This window comes from Larimichthys crocea, chromosome IX, assembly GCF_000972845.2.
Source record: "Larimichthys crocea isolate SSNF chromosome IX, L_crocea_2.0, whole genome shotgun sequence".
NCBI classification, from domain to species: domain Eukaryota; kingdom Metazoa; phylum Chordata; class Actinopteri; family Sciaenidae; genus Larimichthys; species Larimichthys crocea.
Genome location: NC_040019.1, coordinates 9217769 through 9236587, shown reverse-complemented (window position 1 = coordinate 9236587; position 18819 = coordinate 9217769). Strand labels below are relative to the sequence as shown.

Genomic DNA, 18819 nt, shown 5'->3' with positions numbered 1-18819 from the left:
TAACCTCGCATACAACAGAAACAAAGAATTGTTTCAGCATAGGTGGAAATACTGAACGTAGTAAATGCCTCCTGGTTACATCTCCTCACACATGAAATCGTAAAAAAAAAAAAAAAAGAATCAGTGCACACAAGAACAGCACATTTCTGATATGAGACCAAAGAGGACCACATAATTGCAATTTCTATTGAAACATAAAACATATGATTCTCAGGGTATCATCTACCAAATCCCTATCCAGTCATTTGCACACTCAAACACCCATACACACTCACATCTGTGCCTCTCATCCACCTTGGTGGTTATATCGCTATATTCAGCTGAACAACAGTTTCCATTATTCCTTCCCATTCTGATTAAAAATCCAATATGAAAGGAACCTTTTGAGCTCACACACACTTTTTGTTCTATTTCCCCTCTTTCAAATTTGATCATTTTCATATAACTCGGTTGTTCTGCTTCGGGCGGTGTCAGGGTAAAACATTTGTGTCCTGACATTTTTGGGCACGAGTCAAGCTATAAATAGCATTTTTTTCCATTTTGTGCGAGTCTTCAGAGATTGACTGAAGTCCTTGGGGCTTTGCTTGATGCTCACTCTCCTGGTCAGTGGTGAATCATGATGCTACTTTATTTGCCTGTTTCCTGGCTGCACAGGCGTTTGCATGACCTGGTGTGTAGCTATCTTGTGGACTATCTGTCTCTTTTGATGTCACTCAATGTGAAGATGGGGATGCTGCCTTTGTAAGATATAATGGCACAAAGTGTTGTTGGTTAAAGCCTTGTCACGGTGATTTTAATGCAGAGTAAATAGGCAATTAAAGACAGTGTTAATAGTATGACTGTTTTGTCTTGATGTGGTTTTAATGTATACAATGCTCACTGTGTAAAGTGTAGAATATTTTGGTGCCAACTCATCCAGAAAAAAACAAGGCTACAGAGACAAAGAGAAAAGATACATGAGGTACAGTAAGAGACAAAGACAAAGATACATTTCTAAGTAAAAAGTGGAGAAATAAAGAAGCAGACCGGCTAGCAAAAGCATTTATAAAATTGAGCCTGACTGTTTCCAATTGCACCACGAGATGATGAAATAGGTTTTTTTTCGGAGTGGACAGAAATCAATGTTGATGTTCTTTGATATCCATCATTTGGACTGAATCTGAGTCTATAAGGTTGTAGCAGAGGCCGTAATACTTGGAATTCATGCACACACACGTACACGCCAACTTCAATGTAAACAACCAGCCCCTGGGCAAACCCTTATAATATTGCTGTTGGTGAAAATCTCGTAATTCAATCTAAGGTCATTTCTGAGTTGTCGTGTAAAGCATTACATGATATCCTGCAGGTCAGGAGAGGTCAACAAAAACTCTTCAAAACCCAGTGGATAAAGTGGAGAGCGTACGGTCATCAAACTGGAAACAATCCTCCTCCTCTTGAGAAGTTTACTTTTTGAGGACAGTTCAAAAGATATGGGGCTCAATGTATGGCAATGTTGGTCGGTACACCACTCTGGTCCAAACTGCAATAACTCAGTATGTCTGAATCCTGATGACTTTCATGATCTTTTTACTAACATCTCTTAATAACTTTATTGGGAGACAATCTGGTAAAGACGTTCATGGTTCTAAGATGATGTACCATAGTGACAGCTGAATTATGCTGTAAATATTATTTTGTGGCCAAATACCTGCATCACTTGTGACATTCCCATCGCCCTCAGCTGTATTTTGTGTTTAGTATTGAATAGGAAATGTTAAACTTTAATGGTGACTAGTGTTAATATTATTTGTTTAAGAGTGTTAACTTTGTCATAAAGAGCATGTTAGCACGCTGATATTAACACTAGGCTCTGAAGCACCGCTCAGTGTACAGCTTCACAGGCACATCACCTCCCTAGTGTGACCACAGTCTAAGCGTATGCCTAAATCTAAAAATATTTAAACTATGCAATACAAAAATATCCAACACCACAAGGGATTTAAGTATTTTTCGCCCTTTTTTTTCTTTTTATTCATGTAAACGAGAAAATTTGAGAAAAACTTTGTAGGAGTTTGTGTGTGACTTGTTTATTCAAAAGGGAATATGTCATAGATAGCATGTCTAGGCATGGAGTAAGTTTTCCATCCTAACTCAGCTAATGTCTAATGTCTAGCTGACTAACTGACATCACTTGATTTCATGTCCACCAAGAGACATAGCAAAGCGACACTTCTTATGCACACACCAAATTAAGACGGAGCAGTTTGAATTTCTTCAAAATGACACATGGTCACACCCCAACTAATGTTCAACCGTGTAATTTTAATGACACCAGTTAATGCCATAAATGTTACACATATGCAACCCAACACCACACAACAGACACACACACACACACACATCTGCCAGTCTTACATTTTGAATTTGCACAGAATCGATGTGGTGCACTCTCACTTTCTCTGTCTTCCATACCCTTTGAGTCGTTAATTAATAATTATTTGGGATGAGTAATACTGTAAAAATAATGCAAAGACTCAACATTTCCAGAAAACATTGCCTCATATGGCCAAGTTTTTCCAGGCATCTCCCCACTGTCCCACATTAGAGGAAACACATCTGCGATGGAGCAGTTGAGCGTCCCAGAGGTATCGATACACCTGCATCCACAGACACACTCACCCAGCTTTGAAATCTGCACACACTACCAGTTTAAACTCTTACTATACAGTCTTACTGTAGCTATATATTTACAACACATCATGATTCAAAAAATAAAAGACAAAATGGCAACCAGCTGGGACTGATCTGCTTTGTGAGTCATAGCGAGGCGCAGGTCGCAGAGCAGCATGGGGGCTTACATCCTAATCTATCAAAGAGAGGAAGAGTGTATGTTTACACAGTATTGTGCGTGTATAAATAATGATGCGATGCGGACTATACTGTAAACCATTCACTGACATCAGGCATATAAAGAGAGAAGACAGGGAAATAACACGTTGACTGACGTAAAACAACATAGAGGTCATTATTATTAGCATCCTCAAAATGAACTATGCTCTGCTATGGGACTACCAATGATGATTTGTCTCTATCTATTAATACCAGCAATCAATTTCAATTTCTCCAGTTCATTGTTGTCTACCATTATTAAATGTTATGTGCTGTGCTGTTTAACGGTGCAATATTGCATCTTAACAGTGACTTGCACATCATTGCATTACATCAGTTAAAATAATCAGTCATGCCAGCAAATGAGTAAACTGTTCACAGCTGGTGACAGACCACATGTTTTAGGCAGGAACGGTCTGGAGCATGCTGGCACTGCAATCCATTTAACTAGACAGCCATCGCATTTACGTGCTACTTTACTTTTGTGATGCATAAAGAATGTTTGTTAGCAGTAATCGTAAAATCAAAATTCACAATTAACATAATCATATTCATGGCACCAAATCAACTTCAACATTTGGACTATGTTGAGACTGAAGGCAGTTCTCTGGAATCTCCCTAACTCTGTGGACGCAGGTCTTTGGGGACTTTCATGTTAAGGTCATGTTGCTTCTTGGCATTAAACACCATCCGGTCAGAGACCCAGCCTGCAGACCCAGAAACAATATGCCACCCTTTTCCAAAGACAAACTGTAATGTGTCAGTTTCGGCAGCACAGTCAGGTCATAAATAAATCCTTTATTAGTTGAATAATAGAGCAACTCTTTATTTTGTTCATGAAATTATCACCCAAATAAATGTATTTGCTAAAATAGCTAATGTTACCCTTATTCTAGTTCCTACTTTAGTTCACTCCTGTTTATAAATCTACCCGTCCAAGAGATAAACATGAGAGCTAATGAAACAAAATTCAATGAATGGCCACTGGCCTGCCATGGAGTGGCTAAAAATACAGGCAGCATTTCCCCTTAATCAGATTGATTAAAGTGTGCCCTGGTTAAATCCCTCCCCCTGAGCCATCTGGCAGATGAGTTTTCAGTGTGTCAGTGGACTGCTGTCAACACAGCTCACCTAAGCTGCTTCAGTAGCAGGTTAGATGGCTAATGTACATATTACATTGGAATGGGCACACGTTCAGTTATTCCCACTGCCTGGTAATGATGGCCTATATTTCTTCTCTCGTACTGCGAATGATTGAAGGAAGACAACAGACAACGCATAAAAACATCAAGACGGGATGTCCTCTTGTCTTGTCATTATCATGAATGACTCCAGGAGGTGACTGCTCCCACCTAATAAATATTCCAGTACAAAACCCAATATGGGTCTCAACAAACAAGATGTAACATGTTAATAAATAACTTAGCAGCTACCCTAAAAATACCCTTAAAGGGTGTTTTTTTTAGAGCCTAGCCAATGGTTTCCTCTCGCTTCGAGAGGACATGAGAGACATGAGAGTGAAATCAATCTTCTCACCTGACGCACAGTGAATAAACCTATTTCCACATTCAATCCTAATAGGAATTACATTTTCAGATTTGTTTTTCCAAATATTAATTTTGTATTTCTTAAAAGGCCTGCACTTTGTTCTTCAGTGTTGCTCAACAACCAGAGATGAAGTGTTACTAGAGCTGACCCTCGAGCCCCAGATCCTCTAAGCCCTCATCCTAACTCCAGCTCAGCCTCAACTTCAATTATCTCTGTCTTATTCGCACCCCTTGTACAGTAGATTGCTGCCGGGATGGACTCCTGTTACACATGAGAATGTTTTGAGTGAACACATTGGAGGCACATATGGCTCACATTTTAAAAGTAGATTGTAAACAGTTAGTACATACCAGGAGAGTGAGCCGATGACAAACATACAGTATGTGATCAAATCTGCTCAATCTAATGTGCACACGACTGTGCACACTGCCCTGAAATGAGACAACGTATCCTTAATGTGACAATGGTAATGGTAAGATAGTGTAATAGATCTAAATGAAGACATAATGTCACCAGCCGCATTTGCTTTATTAGTTTATTTGTTTTTGTAATATTGTAAATCTCTATAACAGCTTCTCAGGTACTTGGCAGAGTAGAGCTCAGTAGCAGGAATGGAGAAATATAAAATGCAAGGTGCCTCAAGTGCTTTAGTCATATCTAGTCATGCAATCAAAGGGATTTTTACACGGCAAGTCCCTATAACACTTGCAGTGTCATATCCTATTAGTCAGAGCCCATACACTGCTACATTGTATCGTGACCAGCACAACTGGTTACTGATAAATCTACCAGCACGCCATCGTCCTGTTGTGCCCTCTGTAAATAAGAGCACACTAGCATAGGCATTACTTGTATTCCTAAAACCTTTTCTGCAGTGTGCTATAAGGTTTCACTTCTAAACACTGAGGCTTTGTAACTGTAGCATTTATTGGGTTTATGGCTTCCAATAAAGTGACATGAAAACCAGAGCTAGCTGACTCTTGGTACAGTATGTCCTCACTGGAAGTGGATGTGGCTTTTTGAACTCCTCCTCACTTTATAGTCACAATAACAACATGACTCCGATGATGTCATGGTGATGACTGCTCCACTATTTTGGTGTAGACTGAAATATCTCAACATTCAATGAATTACCAGGAACAAACATTCATGGCTCCCAGAGGATGAACCCTGTATATTTTAGTAATCCCAGCCTTTTTACTTAGCACTACCATAAGGCTGATACTGAAACATACTTTAATGACTTTTGGTGATCCACAGACTTCCTGTAGTTTCACCAGCAAGTTACCTTCATGCACCAGACTTGTTACACAGAACACAGAGCAGTCCTTGCAAACGTTTTGGAAAAAGGGAAGGCACTTTCCAAAAATACTTGGCAGGTGATTGAACAAACCGTTTTTCTCTCACGGGCTAACTTCAACCAATCAGATCAGCCAAACCAGTTGGTAAAACAAACTCTTGCCGATGCCAGTCGGGTGAAGAATGAAATCATCTTTTCCATCAAGAAAAGCCATTACCTTCATTCCTTGCTCTTCTTTCAATACAGAAACACTGACTACATCACGTCTGGTGAGGTCAGGATAAGGTAATGAAGTTTGGTTTCCATGCATATCTGTCTTATGACTGTACTGAAGGATGGCTGAAAAATGCATTCCTGAACCTGGGAGTCTATATAATCAAAAGCCAATGGCTGGGTATTAGTTTTTCTTTACACTGGAGATGGACACTATAACAACACTCGAGCAATCTAGCACTAATACAAAACATGTTTAAAAAACTTAGTTCAGATCGTGTTGGAAATGGAGTTGACCATGTATTGCTCCTTAGTTAAGTTTCTGGATACTAGGTTAGACTACTGTAATCCACAAATAAGCATAAAATGTTTCCTCTTAACTGCTTTCCCACACTCTTTCTTCTATTTCTTGTTTGTTTATCTGGTTTACAGCTCAGAGCTCTTCTGTGGTTTGTAAAGCAGCCATGAAAAGAGCATTGCAGAGTGGAATCTTTGGCCTGAGGCCCTTCCTATAGCCACCGGGGATGATGATAAGCGCATGACAGAGAAGTCATGCACTGTTTCTGGAAGTTTTTTTTTATTTTTTTTTAGTAATAATATTTTTGTGTGCTTTCTTTCATCATGCCAGTCAGGGTGTTCATTGATCATTTGGTTGTTTTTGCCTTTTCACATGATTGTTTTATGAATTGTGCTTTTCATTGCATAGACATGAATGTACTATTTTGAGCCAGTCAAAGCACATTATGTTTTTGACATTTGGCGTGATAGATACATAAGTATTCATCATATGAAGTGGCGGTGAATTTGATAGTTGCTGAACCTCTTGTTGATAAATCATAGTTAAATTATACTTGGACATACATACATACACATGAAGAATAAACATTAATTATTCATTTGTAAATTACTTCTGCACACTTTCCATAAAAGTCAGTAAATAATTCAGATACTCGTTACCACTAGCTCTGCAACTGATGGAGCAGGAAGATAAACCACAGTTCGGTATAGCACAGGAGAATACTTTCATCACTGAATCCAATATTGGTGCATAAGTCGTTGGTGGTCATAGATCTCAGTGCAATCATATGGCTAAGGTGGAGGTCTTTAGGTGATTATATTTAGATGTATTGCCACTGTCAGTGCAGTGCTGCCAATCTGCACTGGCATATTAAATCAGAAAAGAAAGCAAAGCAGACTAAGTTGTAGCTTAACTTTAATGAAGAGGGTACATCCCAGTTCAATCAGGCCCCTGTGAAACTGGTCCTGCCCTGGCTGTGTTATGGATGGCTCCCATAAAGTAGGTATTTTGCTGACAAGAGCCCCTGGGTACACATCATTCACATACTGGCTTCAGACAACAAATGACAGCCCTGTATGTCATGCAGTCAATGATGCGCTTGAAGGCACGGAGAGATACATACAGAGATGTATAAAAAGACATACTCTTCTGTATCTGTATCTGTATATGCAACACACTTACAGCAAATAAGCATCTATACATGTACATCCTTATTGATAAGTCTAAGATATCCTCTTCTTCTGGAAAAAACATTAACAGAGTCTACACTTAAGGTAATCAATTCAAAATTGCACCATTACGTACTGTGTCCACAAACGTCACATCAACGTCATCCCACGCATAATAAAATAACACTCTGACCTTTTATGGTACAGACCGCATGCAGAAAAAAAAAAGACTATTTGCATGCACAACACTGTGCTTTGTTGGCCTGATCACAGAGCTCCCTTGCTGCTCCACGGCCTATACTCGAGCCATCACACTGTGATTTCGCCTAGTTTGGGGGGTGTCTCTTTGCATTTGTTGAGTCTTATCTCGAGTCCTCTCAATCACCTCATTCTGCACACACACACAATTAATTCTTCAAAATCAATAATTGCAAACTCCATATGAAACATGATTTGCATGCATGGCCTAAGAGTGAAATCGTCTGTAATAAGTGACCAAAGTGATAGGTAATACAAATGTATGCAGACTACGTTATGAGAAGGCGGCTTAGTCACTGATACTGCTGTGCTTTAGTAAGTGGAGATTATTCATGATTTCATGGTTATTAGTGGCAACTGCATCGTGCCAATTAGATCCTAATGGCTACGGTGGCAATGTAGGGGAAATAGTGGTTAATGAGTGACCATGCACTTAACCGTATTCTCAGCTTTCACTTGTGGACACTTTTCACACATCAGCAACCATAACCAAAATAACAGAACACACGAGAAGCACATTATACAGCATGTTTTGATAGAGTATAATACCAGGAATAGCACTAATATAACTGTCACTACAAAGCCCACTGCAAATGTACAACATCATCACAGTCATATGACTGTTCTACTTGAGGCTACACAAACACTTACTGTAATCACATCCCCTCTAAATTTATTAAGTCTGACATATAATAAGCTAATTGTTCCCTCACTCACTGAAGACTGTAAAAAGAGTAGCATTAAACAGCCTTGAAGTCATCTTCTATTTAATAAGTACAGTACCACTTTTCCCATGCTTAGAAAGTGTTGTTTTTCTCTCAAACTACTGATCTTAAAAAGCAGCGCCGCGATTTCTCTTCTTCCCCTTTCATGCAGTTGAGAACAACCTCTGACTGTAGCCCGAGCAGAAGCATCAATCAGTAGCACTTACATCTCCAGAGTCGGACAGCAGGTGCTTCTGAAGAGAGCTCGCCTCCCTGACGAACCTTTTCTTAGGCCCGACCCGGTCGGCCAAGTTGCCCATGATGATTCTGTGATGACCCTGATGCACCTCACTGCTCAGTAATCTCATACAGTGTCTCTCCTTGCCGGCTGTGTTTTTCGTTTACCTACACACCACTGTCTTGCCTCCCTCTCATCCTGCGTCACTGACACACTTACACACACACTTACACACACACACACAGAACACACACTTGACTTTCCTTAAATCTGGGTTAGTTCTGTTTTGAGCAAGCGCTAAAATAGGATGACCTCCAGTGATGGAGGAGAAGGGCAGGAGCAGACAAAAGGAGGAGAGCGGACTGTGACAGTGTGGGATAAGGAAGACTTTAATTGTATAATTGCTTCACAACTTCAGGAATGAGAAAATGAGGAAAGCTTTTCTTATTTCTACAGAATGAAAGTTCTATTTTACCTCAATCTCTGCTAACATCTTTTATGTAACTCCAAAGATCGTTGTCTCCTTCAATCTGAATAATATAATATGTGATTTCGACATACTGTCTTTGCATTTGAGAGTAGAAGAAATGAAACACTTCCCTATGATGAGATCTAGCAGAGAGGTTTGTTGCATGATGAGTGAGTCAGTTGGGAAAAGCTGTATGTGGTGATATGTCGCAGCCATATGTTGCTGCCTGGCCCCTAGTGAATAAGTGCAAATTTGTACTGTTTATATATATATGTTTATATAGAGACACAGGGCAGATGCGCAAGTATGGGTTTTATGTTTCATAGTTTTTTATCTATCTATTTCTATATCTAGTTTAAATATAATAGTTATAAATATATTGTATTGTTTACTTTTAGGCATGTTCAAAAAATGTTGTGACACAGGTCCAAGGTCACATATCACCTTAAATATGTTGCATAGGAGCGTATGATGAACTGGTATGGAATCAGTAAGAAGAATCACCTCTAAAAAATATATTTAAAATAAGAATGAGCAAAAATATTGCTCTTCATCACACTGGCTCATTCAGCTGTTATTATATATTATACTATTATGTATTTTGTTTTAGTTTTGAGCAGGCAGGAGAAGAAGAAGAATGCAAAGTTTATGGCATCCTGAATCTCTCTCTCTCTCTCTCTCTCTCTCTCTCTCTCTCTCTCTCTCTCTCCCGGTGTTTGTGTGTGTTTATGCATGTGACCTTTGCTCAGACAAGCCAGAAAGAGCAATTCAATTAAAGTCTATCACATAACGCACATCTCCCTTTGAGTAAACATGAACGCGCGCACACACACACACACAAAGCAGCAGTAAGGGTCAGAGCCACTCAAACACTTCAAACATGTCTCCATTTTCTGATCTGTAGAGCTCAATAGTCAAGATATTCAAGACCTCTTTAGGCGTTCTTCTTTTACTTGCTCCTTCTCTTTCATCCTTCTCCTTACCCACCTCACACTTACTTCCGCTTCACACAGCAGTGTGTCCTACCAGCAGGATCAGAAGGTCAATCATTCTGTAAAGAGTCTGCTATCACTTAAAGATAAATGAGCACCACGGGAGATAAGCAGCTGCTCATCTTGACTTTGATCCCGAATTACAGAAAGAGGAAAATTCTTCTTTGATTATTTAAATATATATCTGCATATTTGGTGGTCTGTGACTTTATGAATGAGCGATATAATAGATCACACGGCAGCGTTTTACACTATCTGTTACAGAGTGGTGAGAGCTAAAACAAGAGAGAACAGTATGAGGTGTTTCACTGTGGCTACTGTTTGCTTCCTGAGGTATGAAATGAACTGCTGACAGGTGTATCAACTATAATAGATGACTGCACGTTTTGTGCAGTGTGTGTATGTGTGTGCGTGCGCCATTGTGTGGGGGCATCTGGAAGAACGGATGGAGGAATGAACCTGACAGATGAGAGGTGGCTGAGCCAAGTAAATCTCTCACACACAAACTGTTTGCTGTTTCTCTGTCTGTCGTCTTGTCTGTCTTCAATCATATATGTTGGACTAATTTGGTATTTTGAGAGCGTACCTGCTATTGCTTCCTCTGCTGACTGCTTGCTAGAGAATCAATAGGTCTTTTCAAGCCTAAGGTGTCAAACTGTCAGTGGTGCCTACTGCTATTAGTGTGATGTGAGATTTATTTGCTTGTATATGGCATTTATGTGACATGTTTTAAGCTGCAAGGAACAAGAAGGTTTCCAGAGAAATCAAAAATAATAATTATGGGGTACCCTGGCAGCTCACCTGGTGGAGCGTGCACCCAATATACAAAAGGCTGAGTCTTTACTGCAGTGGGCAAGGTTCAGTTCCAGTTTGTGGCCCTTCGCTGCATTCCATCCCTCTCATATCAAATAAAGGCATAAAAGCCCAAATAATAACTATTACAGTATGAACAAATCAGTAAAAACAATACAACAAAAGAGAAAGAATATGTAACATACTAAAAGTTTCTGAACATAAGCTGATATCACCATTCTAGCAGACCTTTTTTAAGTGCTGTATAAAATCCAAAATCTGCCTTTCTCTTGCGTGGTGTCTTACGTAAGACTTTCTATTTATATATGTTGCCTAATTGGATAGACTGAATAATACCGGAGCCCTTTCCTTCCTCTTTTCCAGCCTGTGGGACAGATATCAGGCCCCTCTCATTCTGCCTGGAATTTCTGAAAAAAAAAGGCCCCTTTAAAAGATTCATAAGCTGCTAATGAATGCAGCACATTTCAAAGCAAAAAATAGACGATATGTGTGCGTGTGTGTGTGTGTGTGTGTGTGTGTGCACGCGCGGCATGAGGGGTTGGGATTTATGTAGTTGCTCGGTGAAAAGATGATCCATCCAAGCAGACATTTGCAGCCGCAACGAATTGCGGACGAGTCACAGTGGCTGGATGGATACAACAAAAAAGTAAAATATCCCCTTCAGCTATCCACTCTCTTTATATTACATTTTGAAACACTTCTGAGAAGTTCAATCTTCAGTTTAAGTGTTTATGTGTTCCAGCTAAATCAAATGGTTTCCAATAAAAGACCAAAAAAAGAAAGATTGCCTTACTCGATTTGTTTACTTGATTTTCAAGATGTGTATTTTGAGTCATGGTGATATCTTTCTTAGGATATAGACCAGCATTCGTCTTGTCCAAAAATAGGGATGTCGGCCAGTCCTAAGGATCATCAAACATATTTTAATGGATAAATATTGGCCACAAACTTGTGAAAAAGTGTGCCAAATTTAGAAGACTACAGCTGTTATTTCAGCTTTGCTTGTCAGATACATATTTAATCAACATTTAGATAAAAATAAGAATCAGATCAGGCACAAACTATTAGTAATGCTAGAGTTGGATCAGCGATCCTACACCCTTATGGATCCCGATATTACTGACTGCTGTCCTGAGGTTTTCTACCTGTCTTTGGGTTACTAAAACCAACGGTGATCCTGGATAATAATCTGTATCACGTTGTTAACAACTATGTTACAAGCTGCAAAACGAGAACCATGAATGAAGTATTGGGATGAAATAAAACACTCAGGTGATGGTACCTGCAGAATCTGTGATGACTAAAAGTGCTTTTCAAGTGAAATGTAAAGAATATAACCATGTGGTAATAAGAAGCTTTTGAAAAACTAGAAAATGATTTCCAAATATTGAAAGCATAAGCAAAAAGTGTGAGTAGTCTCAGCTACGGTGTGTCTTCATATGATGAATGAGTGTTTCATGTTGGATGATGAACAAACACGTACAAAAAAAGCACATCAATATATCAATTGATCCGTATTACTTGTCACATTATTGTAAACTGAGGATCCTGTAGGACAGAAGACTTTTTCAGTAATCTAATTAGTCACTGGATCAGGCTATTGACATGTTTTGACATAAAACTAAAATAAATATTCTCCAGAGCAGGCCATGCAGCATAAGTTACCGTGGTGTTGATGCATTTCCAATTATCATTCCAATGATTTGCATCCCTACACAATTGGATGCATTATCCTCACCCTCAGTGCCTCTTTGGCACGAGAGAGCGAAAGGAGACAACATTTAGGTAGCAACGTCTTATTTTAAGCCAGTGGTGTTGGTTAAAATTACAAATATCATCAACAGCAAATGATTTACATAAACTGTCACGTAAGAGTAAGTAGGCAGCATCGGATACAATTTATCAACATTTCATATCTTATGTAGCTCATCTAATTTTTCTTGGAAAATAAATAAAGATATTGAACACTAATTCTAATTATATTTGGTAAGGGATTCAGTGGGTTTAAAACTGGATAAGGGCTTGATTAAAAGCTGAATCCCAACCCTACCCTTCGCCATGGTGCCACCCAGCTACACATCCTTGTTAGTGCATGAACTAGCAACTTGTGCAGTTTGCAGCACACTTTTACGCTCTGCCAGATGACATTTTTGACATCAGGATAAATCTGGTAGGTAATGGTGGTTTTTAAACATGTCTTTTACACATTAACAAAATAAGAATAAGGTGAAAATTTATGAGGTGGCTCCAGAGAGAGAGTGAGGCAGCTGTTAGAGTTGGATATAAACAGCTTGAGAGATGTGTGCACGATGAGAAAGGAGATGATGAGAGAAGGTGGGGAAAAAAAAGCCATAACTAGAAAGTGATGAAAGCGTCATGTATGGCAACATTAAAAAACCCCAGTTTCATTTCCTCTCTGCGCACTTCCAGAGCTTTAAAGAAAAAAATGCAATCAAATGGGTATGGAGAGCAGCAGTGGGGAAAGGGAGGGGCAGCTGAAGAGATGGGGAGCTAACACCACTTGCAAACACGCTCATTTACTGCAGCAGATCTGCCAGGAAAAAAAATGAAAATTTCCAAACTGGAAAACAGCCAAATATGCTCTGAAACTATCAAATCTCATCTGCCAGATAACTATCACATCATATTTGTTTCTGCCTGCATCCCAGCAGTATGCCTTCATGCTTTCTGTCCTCTTCTACTCTGTTAGAGTACAAGTGACTGAAGTTTTTATATCTGAAAACTACTGTCTAAACATTGTAAGGACCACTGAGAGGACAGGCAGTAATGTGGAATTCCACTTATATGTTGAGTGACTTTAAAGAAATGTCACTGTAATTTTCAGGGTTATGGTTAGTTTTTGTGTGTATTATATATCTCAAACAGCATCTTGGTAGATACCATGCTTTAGTGGTGTTGACGTCTTTAAGGCAACATATGCTGTATGTAAACGTACCTTTAAAATGTTTAAAACTCTGTTGTGGATATACACAAATATATTTTTAAACACATGGAACAATGGAAAATGTAATGTGCCTTCAAAGAGCCATTACAGTTACCCTGTGTTGAATAATTGGTGAACAGAACAATGACATATTAATAATTGTGCTTTTCCCTTTTATCTTGAAATGACAGCTTGAGTGCTACAGAGGAAGGATGAGTTTCATTATAAAGATGAATGTCTGAAAAACAAATCATAATGTAAACAGATAGATGCATCATCATATCTGAACACATCTATATGGTTATATACTGAATAGTTCTGTCCATGGGCTGTATCGTTTTGTGTTTTATTTATGTGACATGTGATTTATACCCCCAGCCTTATCTAAAAGGAGGATTATGTGAACATGTAAAATACTTCTGCCATAAAATAATAAAATCTAACCACCAAATTAACTGCTGGAAGCTAAACAACAGCTCCGACTAGGTCATAAGCCGAATAAAAAAAAAGGTTTTGTGTTTCAAAAGTGTGTTTCTGCATTTCCTGCTGTGATATATCAAATATCAAAAACTAATGCATGTTGTGTGTGTGACAGAGACAAAGTCAGATCTGAGAAAGACACAGAGAAAGACATTTTCATTAAAGCTTTCTGCTAATCCTTGTGTCTTGCCTGTAATGTGATTTCCACCAGAGTCAATTGCCCCTCTGGCTCACAGACAAAATAGGCTGCTCACATTAGACCTCCTTTTCCCACTTTCTCTTCCCTTTTTTCTTTCAAACACAAGACAATCGTTTCTCTTACCTCGGTCATGTGAATCAGGTAGAATCTCAGTTCTTCTGCGTAATCTGCAAACCAAAGCAACAAACTCATTTTAATCCTTTATTCACATCATCTTTTTCTTTCCTGCCAAACACCCAACCATCCTTTTTGGCATCGTTGATTTCCGATTATGATTTCACCAAAATGCTTTTATTGATGGGAAGGCTTTTACTATAGGTCAGTCTCATAGATAGCCACCCATAATTCATTGAAGTAGCGCTCAGTGAGACAAGCCTTTGGGTCTGGAGTCAAGATAAATGGTTTTAATCGAGTGACCTCCCTCTCCCCAGACACACACACATTCTATATATGTTGTGGTGCTGTTTACTATTTTATTTCAAGTAAGCACACACACAAATCAACATTCTGACTGACTGGCAACCCTGACTGATGTCACACTGAGGGGCAGCTTCACCCTGGGGTGACATTTAAAATGATTGAATATGTTCTAGAAAGACAGGCAGGTAAAATCCATTTAAAACTCAATACCTCCATTTTACCCCCCATTATTTCTATCTATCTATCTATCTATCTATCTATCTATCTATCTATCTATCTATCTATCTATCTATCTATCTATCTGTCTGTCTGTCTGTCTGTCTGTCTGTCTGTCTATCTATGATATGTGACATCATCTTTCTTTCTTTTTTTTTTATGAACCCCGCCCACGTCAGACCAGTGAGAAAAGCACAGAAAAAACAGAAATCTTCCTTGTGAAACAACCTAAAATAACTGTTCTAACTTTGGCTAATTAATATACAGAGTTTGTCATAAATGCATATACGAGAACGAGCATTCAGATATTAACTAAATTTACTAAGGCTATTGGGTTTATCAGCCCCAACCCAGCTGGCTTTAGTGTTAAGGTGCATGAAGTGTTTGCTTCAGAAATCCTTTGAATGTCACTTTTCATGTAAAGAACTGACAACAGTACTATAAATGCCTTCAATGTGTGCAGTTATTCCTGTATTTAAACAATATGTGTCCCACTTCTCTATGACTTTTCCTCTGCCTTAGCATCTGATTACTTTTGACAATGTTTAGATATGCTTAAACAAAACTAGTTCATACGAATGCATTTGAATGAATCATTATTAAAAGTATTTTATGTCTGGAGGGGATCTTTGAATCATGACCCTCATCCTTCCTCCTTCAGTTACTAAATCCAGACTCTCCAGGCTCACAACAGAACCAGTGCCTTCTTGTTCAGCATCTTGAGTCTCTCTGCTTCATCTGCCTTGTCTCTGGCTCATCAACATGACAAAGAAGAATAAAGTGGCAAACACACATGGAAAACAAAAACACATGTTGTCACCGATTGAAAGTTCTCTTGAGGAGTGCATGTGTTTATGACACTCCCAGGAAGACCACTTCCTCTTCACACTGATTATTGACAGCAGTCATCGGCCTCGCACTACTAAGTGGTCCCTGCTTTATTTTATGAGTGTCTACAAACAAGACACAGGAGTACAAGCAGGAGTGGTCATTGTCAGTGTGTGATGTAAGAACAGCAGGGCCTGTATGAAGTGCTGTATTTGGTTTTATAACCAACAGCAGAGGTCACTGTTGGATATCATTCTGCTTTCTAGGACCTGGCACACAAACTGGCACTACTGCATGAGGGGCATGTTGACAAAGTCAGTGAAAAACTACTCACATATTTTACAATGTCAGTGTTTTTAGATCAAACTAAAGAATGGTTCCCATGCATAAAATATTTTTGGATTTTTTGGATTTGTTCTGGATCTGATAGCAGTGACCAGCCAGTACGTGATTTCAGTCATTTGATGTCACTTCCTATCCCACTAAACATGATCATCTTTAGTCTCTTGTACTGTTGTTGATTCATTCTCGTTTTTTCTATTACCTTTTAACTGCTAAGTCATTTTCCCAAAAACATGGTGCAGGAGTTGCCTTGCTCTTCTTACTTTGTTTAGTGCGATGATGTTTGGATTGACACATGGTCATTTTGGTTTAATGTGCATTTAATACCATTCTCAATGTTTCCCACGCTCCTCAGCCTAGTATCGGGGTTACAGGAACACTGGAAAGCCCCTGTATTGAACTTATACTGTGTCATAACACACACGTGAGCACACACACACACACTAGTCAAACACACCCTTGCTGAAACAAACACAATCCCCCGGCGCCTCTTTCCTGAGTGAGCTGCCGAAGCGAAATAACAATGACAGGCAGCAGGGTGGAGATGCGTGTCTGTGTGTTTGTGTGTGTGTGTCCTCTCATGCAACACACACACACACACAGACACGCAAACCATACTGAATCCCCTCCCTGGTGATCTCCAATTGTTTGGGTGAAGGGTGGAGGTCAAAAGTGGCTCAGAAAAGACCAGTGATGTCTGTAGGAAGGGCAGAGTAACTCAAGCCACCCTGGATCACGGTGCTTTTAATTTAGAAATGCTCGTGCTATGCAATTCATCGGCTCAACCTTAGCTACAAAGTGAATGTCTTCCTAAGTCCTGTATATGTGCAATTAATAATCTTGTTCTGCATTTGACATTTCTGTTGATTGTAATGTCATTTTGATTTAAATTAAAGGGTTAAAAGCTTAGCTGTTTGACCTGTTGCACTAATAAACAGCACCTTACATTTGAGTTACATTATGTCCCTGCCAGTAATGTTATCTGACATTATATTATATGATTTTGATGAGTCTCTTGGGAGATTCATGAGCTAAATGCATCCAAAGTCTCACAAAAACTAAACAAGAAGCTGGCACAACCATGAAGACAGGCAGGTCTGCACTCTAATATTCATAAATGTGTGTAGAATGATGGCAGGTTCTGGCACATATATGCCAGCATGCTGCAATGATGCAGCGTGGGCTATAAGGCCATGCGAGGCTATACTGACACCTGTAGGGGGCTTTATCCACTGAGGGTTAGGCCCAATTATCAGCTTTCAAGAGTCTAACCTATTAATCACTTGAAAAACATTTATACTGAGTAAATACCTTGATTTCCAATCAGTGGTCTCTAAACACACTCATTTCATTAAAGCCATTACTAATGGCACTACTACACTAGAGTCCTGTTTATTGCCCCGCGTTTGACACTTGCACCACACATTTTGGATAATATGGCACTAGTTTTATGGTTTATATTTTGCTCAGCATAACAGTAAACTGATCTGACACCCAATATGAGGAAGTATCTGGAGGAGAGAGTCACTTATCACCGTTTCTCACCTATGACTTATCAATTTTTCATCATGGGTGTAAGTGTACCCACTCTCCCCTGGCCCTGTCCCAAGCATGATCCCAAGCTTTGGCCGTATCTACACCCACCACTCTAAACACAGATATTTACAGTGAGCCCTATTTATTTGACTTGCCTAGGCTCTGTGCGGCCCTAATGGCCAGGCTATTCTCTCCATACTGTTAGAGGAGATGGTTGTTTACACCAAGGTGAAATAAAAAGACAAAGCAACAGGAACTTGGGCAGCCTTTCCCTAAATATCCTCTGGTTAAGCTCAACTGAAAATATCACTGCAGTCATGGTAGTGACTGTTTATTTCTTGCTGTGTGTTTGAATGTTGACTTTTCCTTTTTACGTTGTGTTCAACTATAAGGTCAAACAGGGTTTAATGTGGTAACATACTGGTATTATTATACAGATTACACATAGTTTTGGCTGATTTCTTCTGGAAATTTGTTGTTGTAGTAACAGAAATTTATTTTGTGCTTAATGTCAGACATACTGCACTTACTGATGGTTATATAATATATAATCACCTCAACATCTCGGACATCTCAGGATTAGAGCTTCTAATTGACAGTGAGCGAAATGAATGAGAATTAATTATCTTAAGGAATTAATTTATTTAAAAAGAGACCTTTGTGTGTGCACTGAAAAGTTACAAAGCAAATGATAAATCCAATACTGTTCTTGCTAGTTTGATATTTATATATAGTTTCGCAAATCCAGGATTTCACATAGTTTGGTGACAGGTGCGTTGGCGCTTCACGTACCGTCCTGGAGCCTCAGCTGTCGGAGGTACAGAGGACTCTGGAGGACATTACATCTGCCTGGCTCATCTTCTCTTGTCACCAGCATCAGGTCACTGTAGACAAACACTGTAACCTACAGGATCGGTGGAGCAGAGATGGAAAAGCGAAGTAAAAAATAGAGGAACAGGACATTTCGTTTAAAAGGGTAAA

At 39.2% G+C, this 18819-nt stretch overlaps 1 protein-coding gene across 4 annotated transcripts in view; it reads right to left on the bottom strand.

Moving 5' to 3' along the window:
* The window catches only part of rgs3a (regulator of G protein signaling 3a), a 147346-nt gene that overhangs the window by 64445 nt on the left and 64082 nt on the right, over window positions 1-18819 (bottom strand). For 3 of the 4 annotated variants that reach the window (XM_019274095.2, XM_010750688.3, XM_010750687.3), the window contains 2 exons: window positions 18631-18742; window positions 14620-14663 (listed from right to left, as the gene is read on the bottom strand). In XM_019274095.2, coding sequence (XP_019129640.2) covers window positions 14620-14663; window positions 18631-18742 — 156 coding nt within the window. Of the gene's footprint in view, window positions 1-8588; window positions 8756-14619; window positions 14664-18630; window positions 18743-18819 lie in introns of those variants that run through there. The other variant, XM_019274097.2, reaches the window with a different exon arrangement.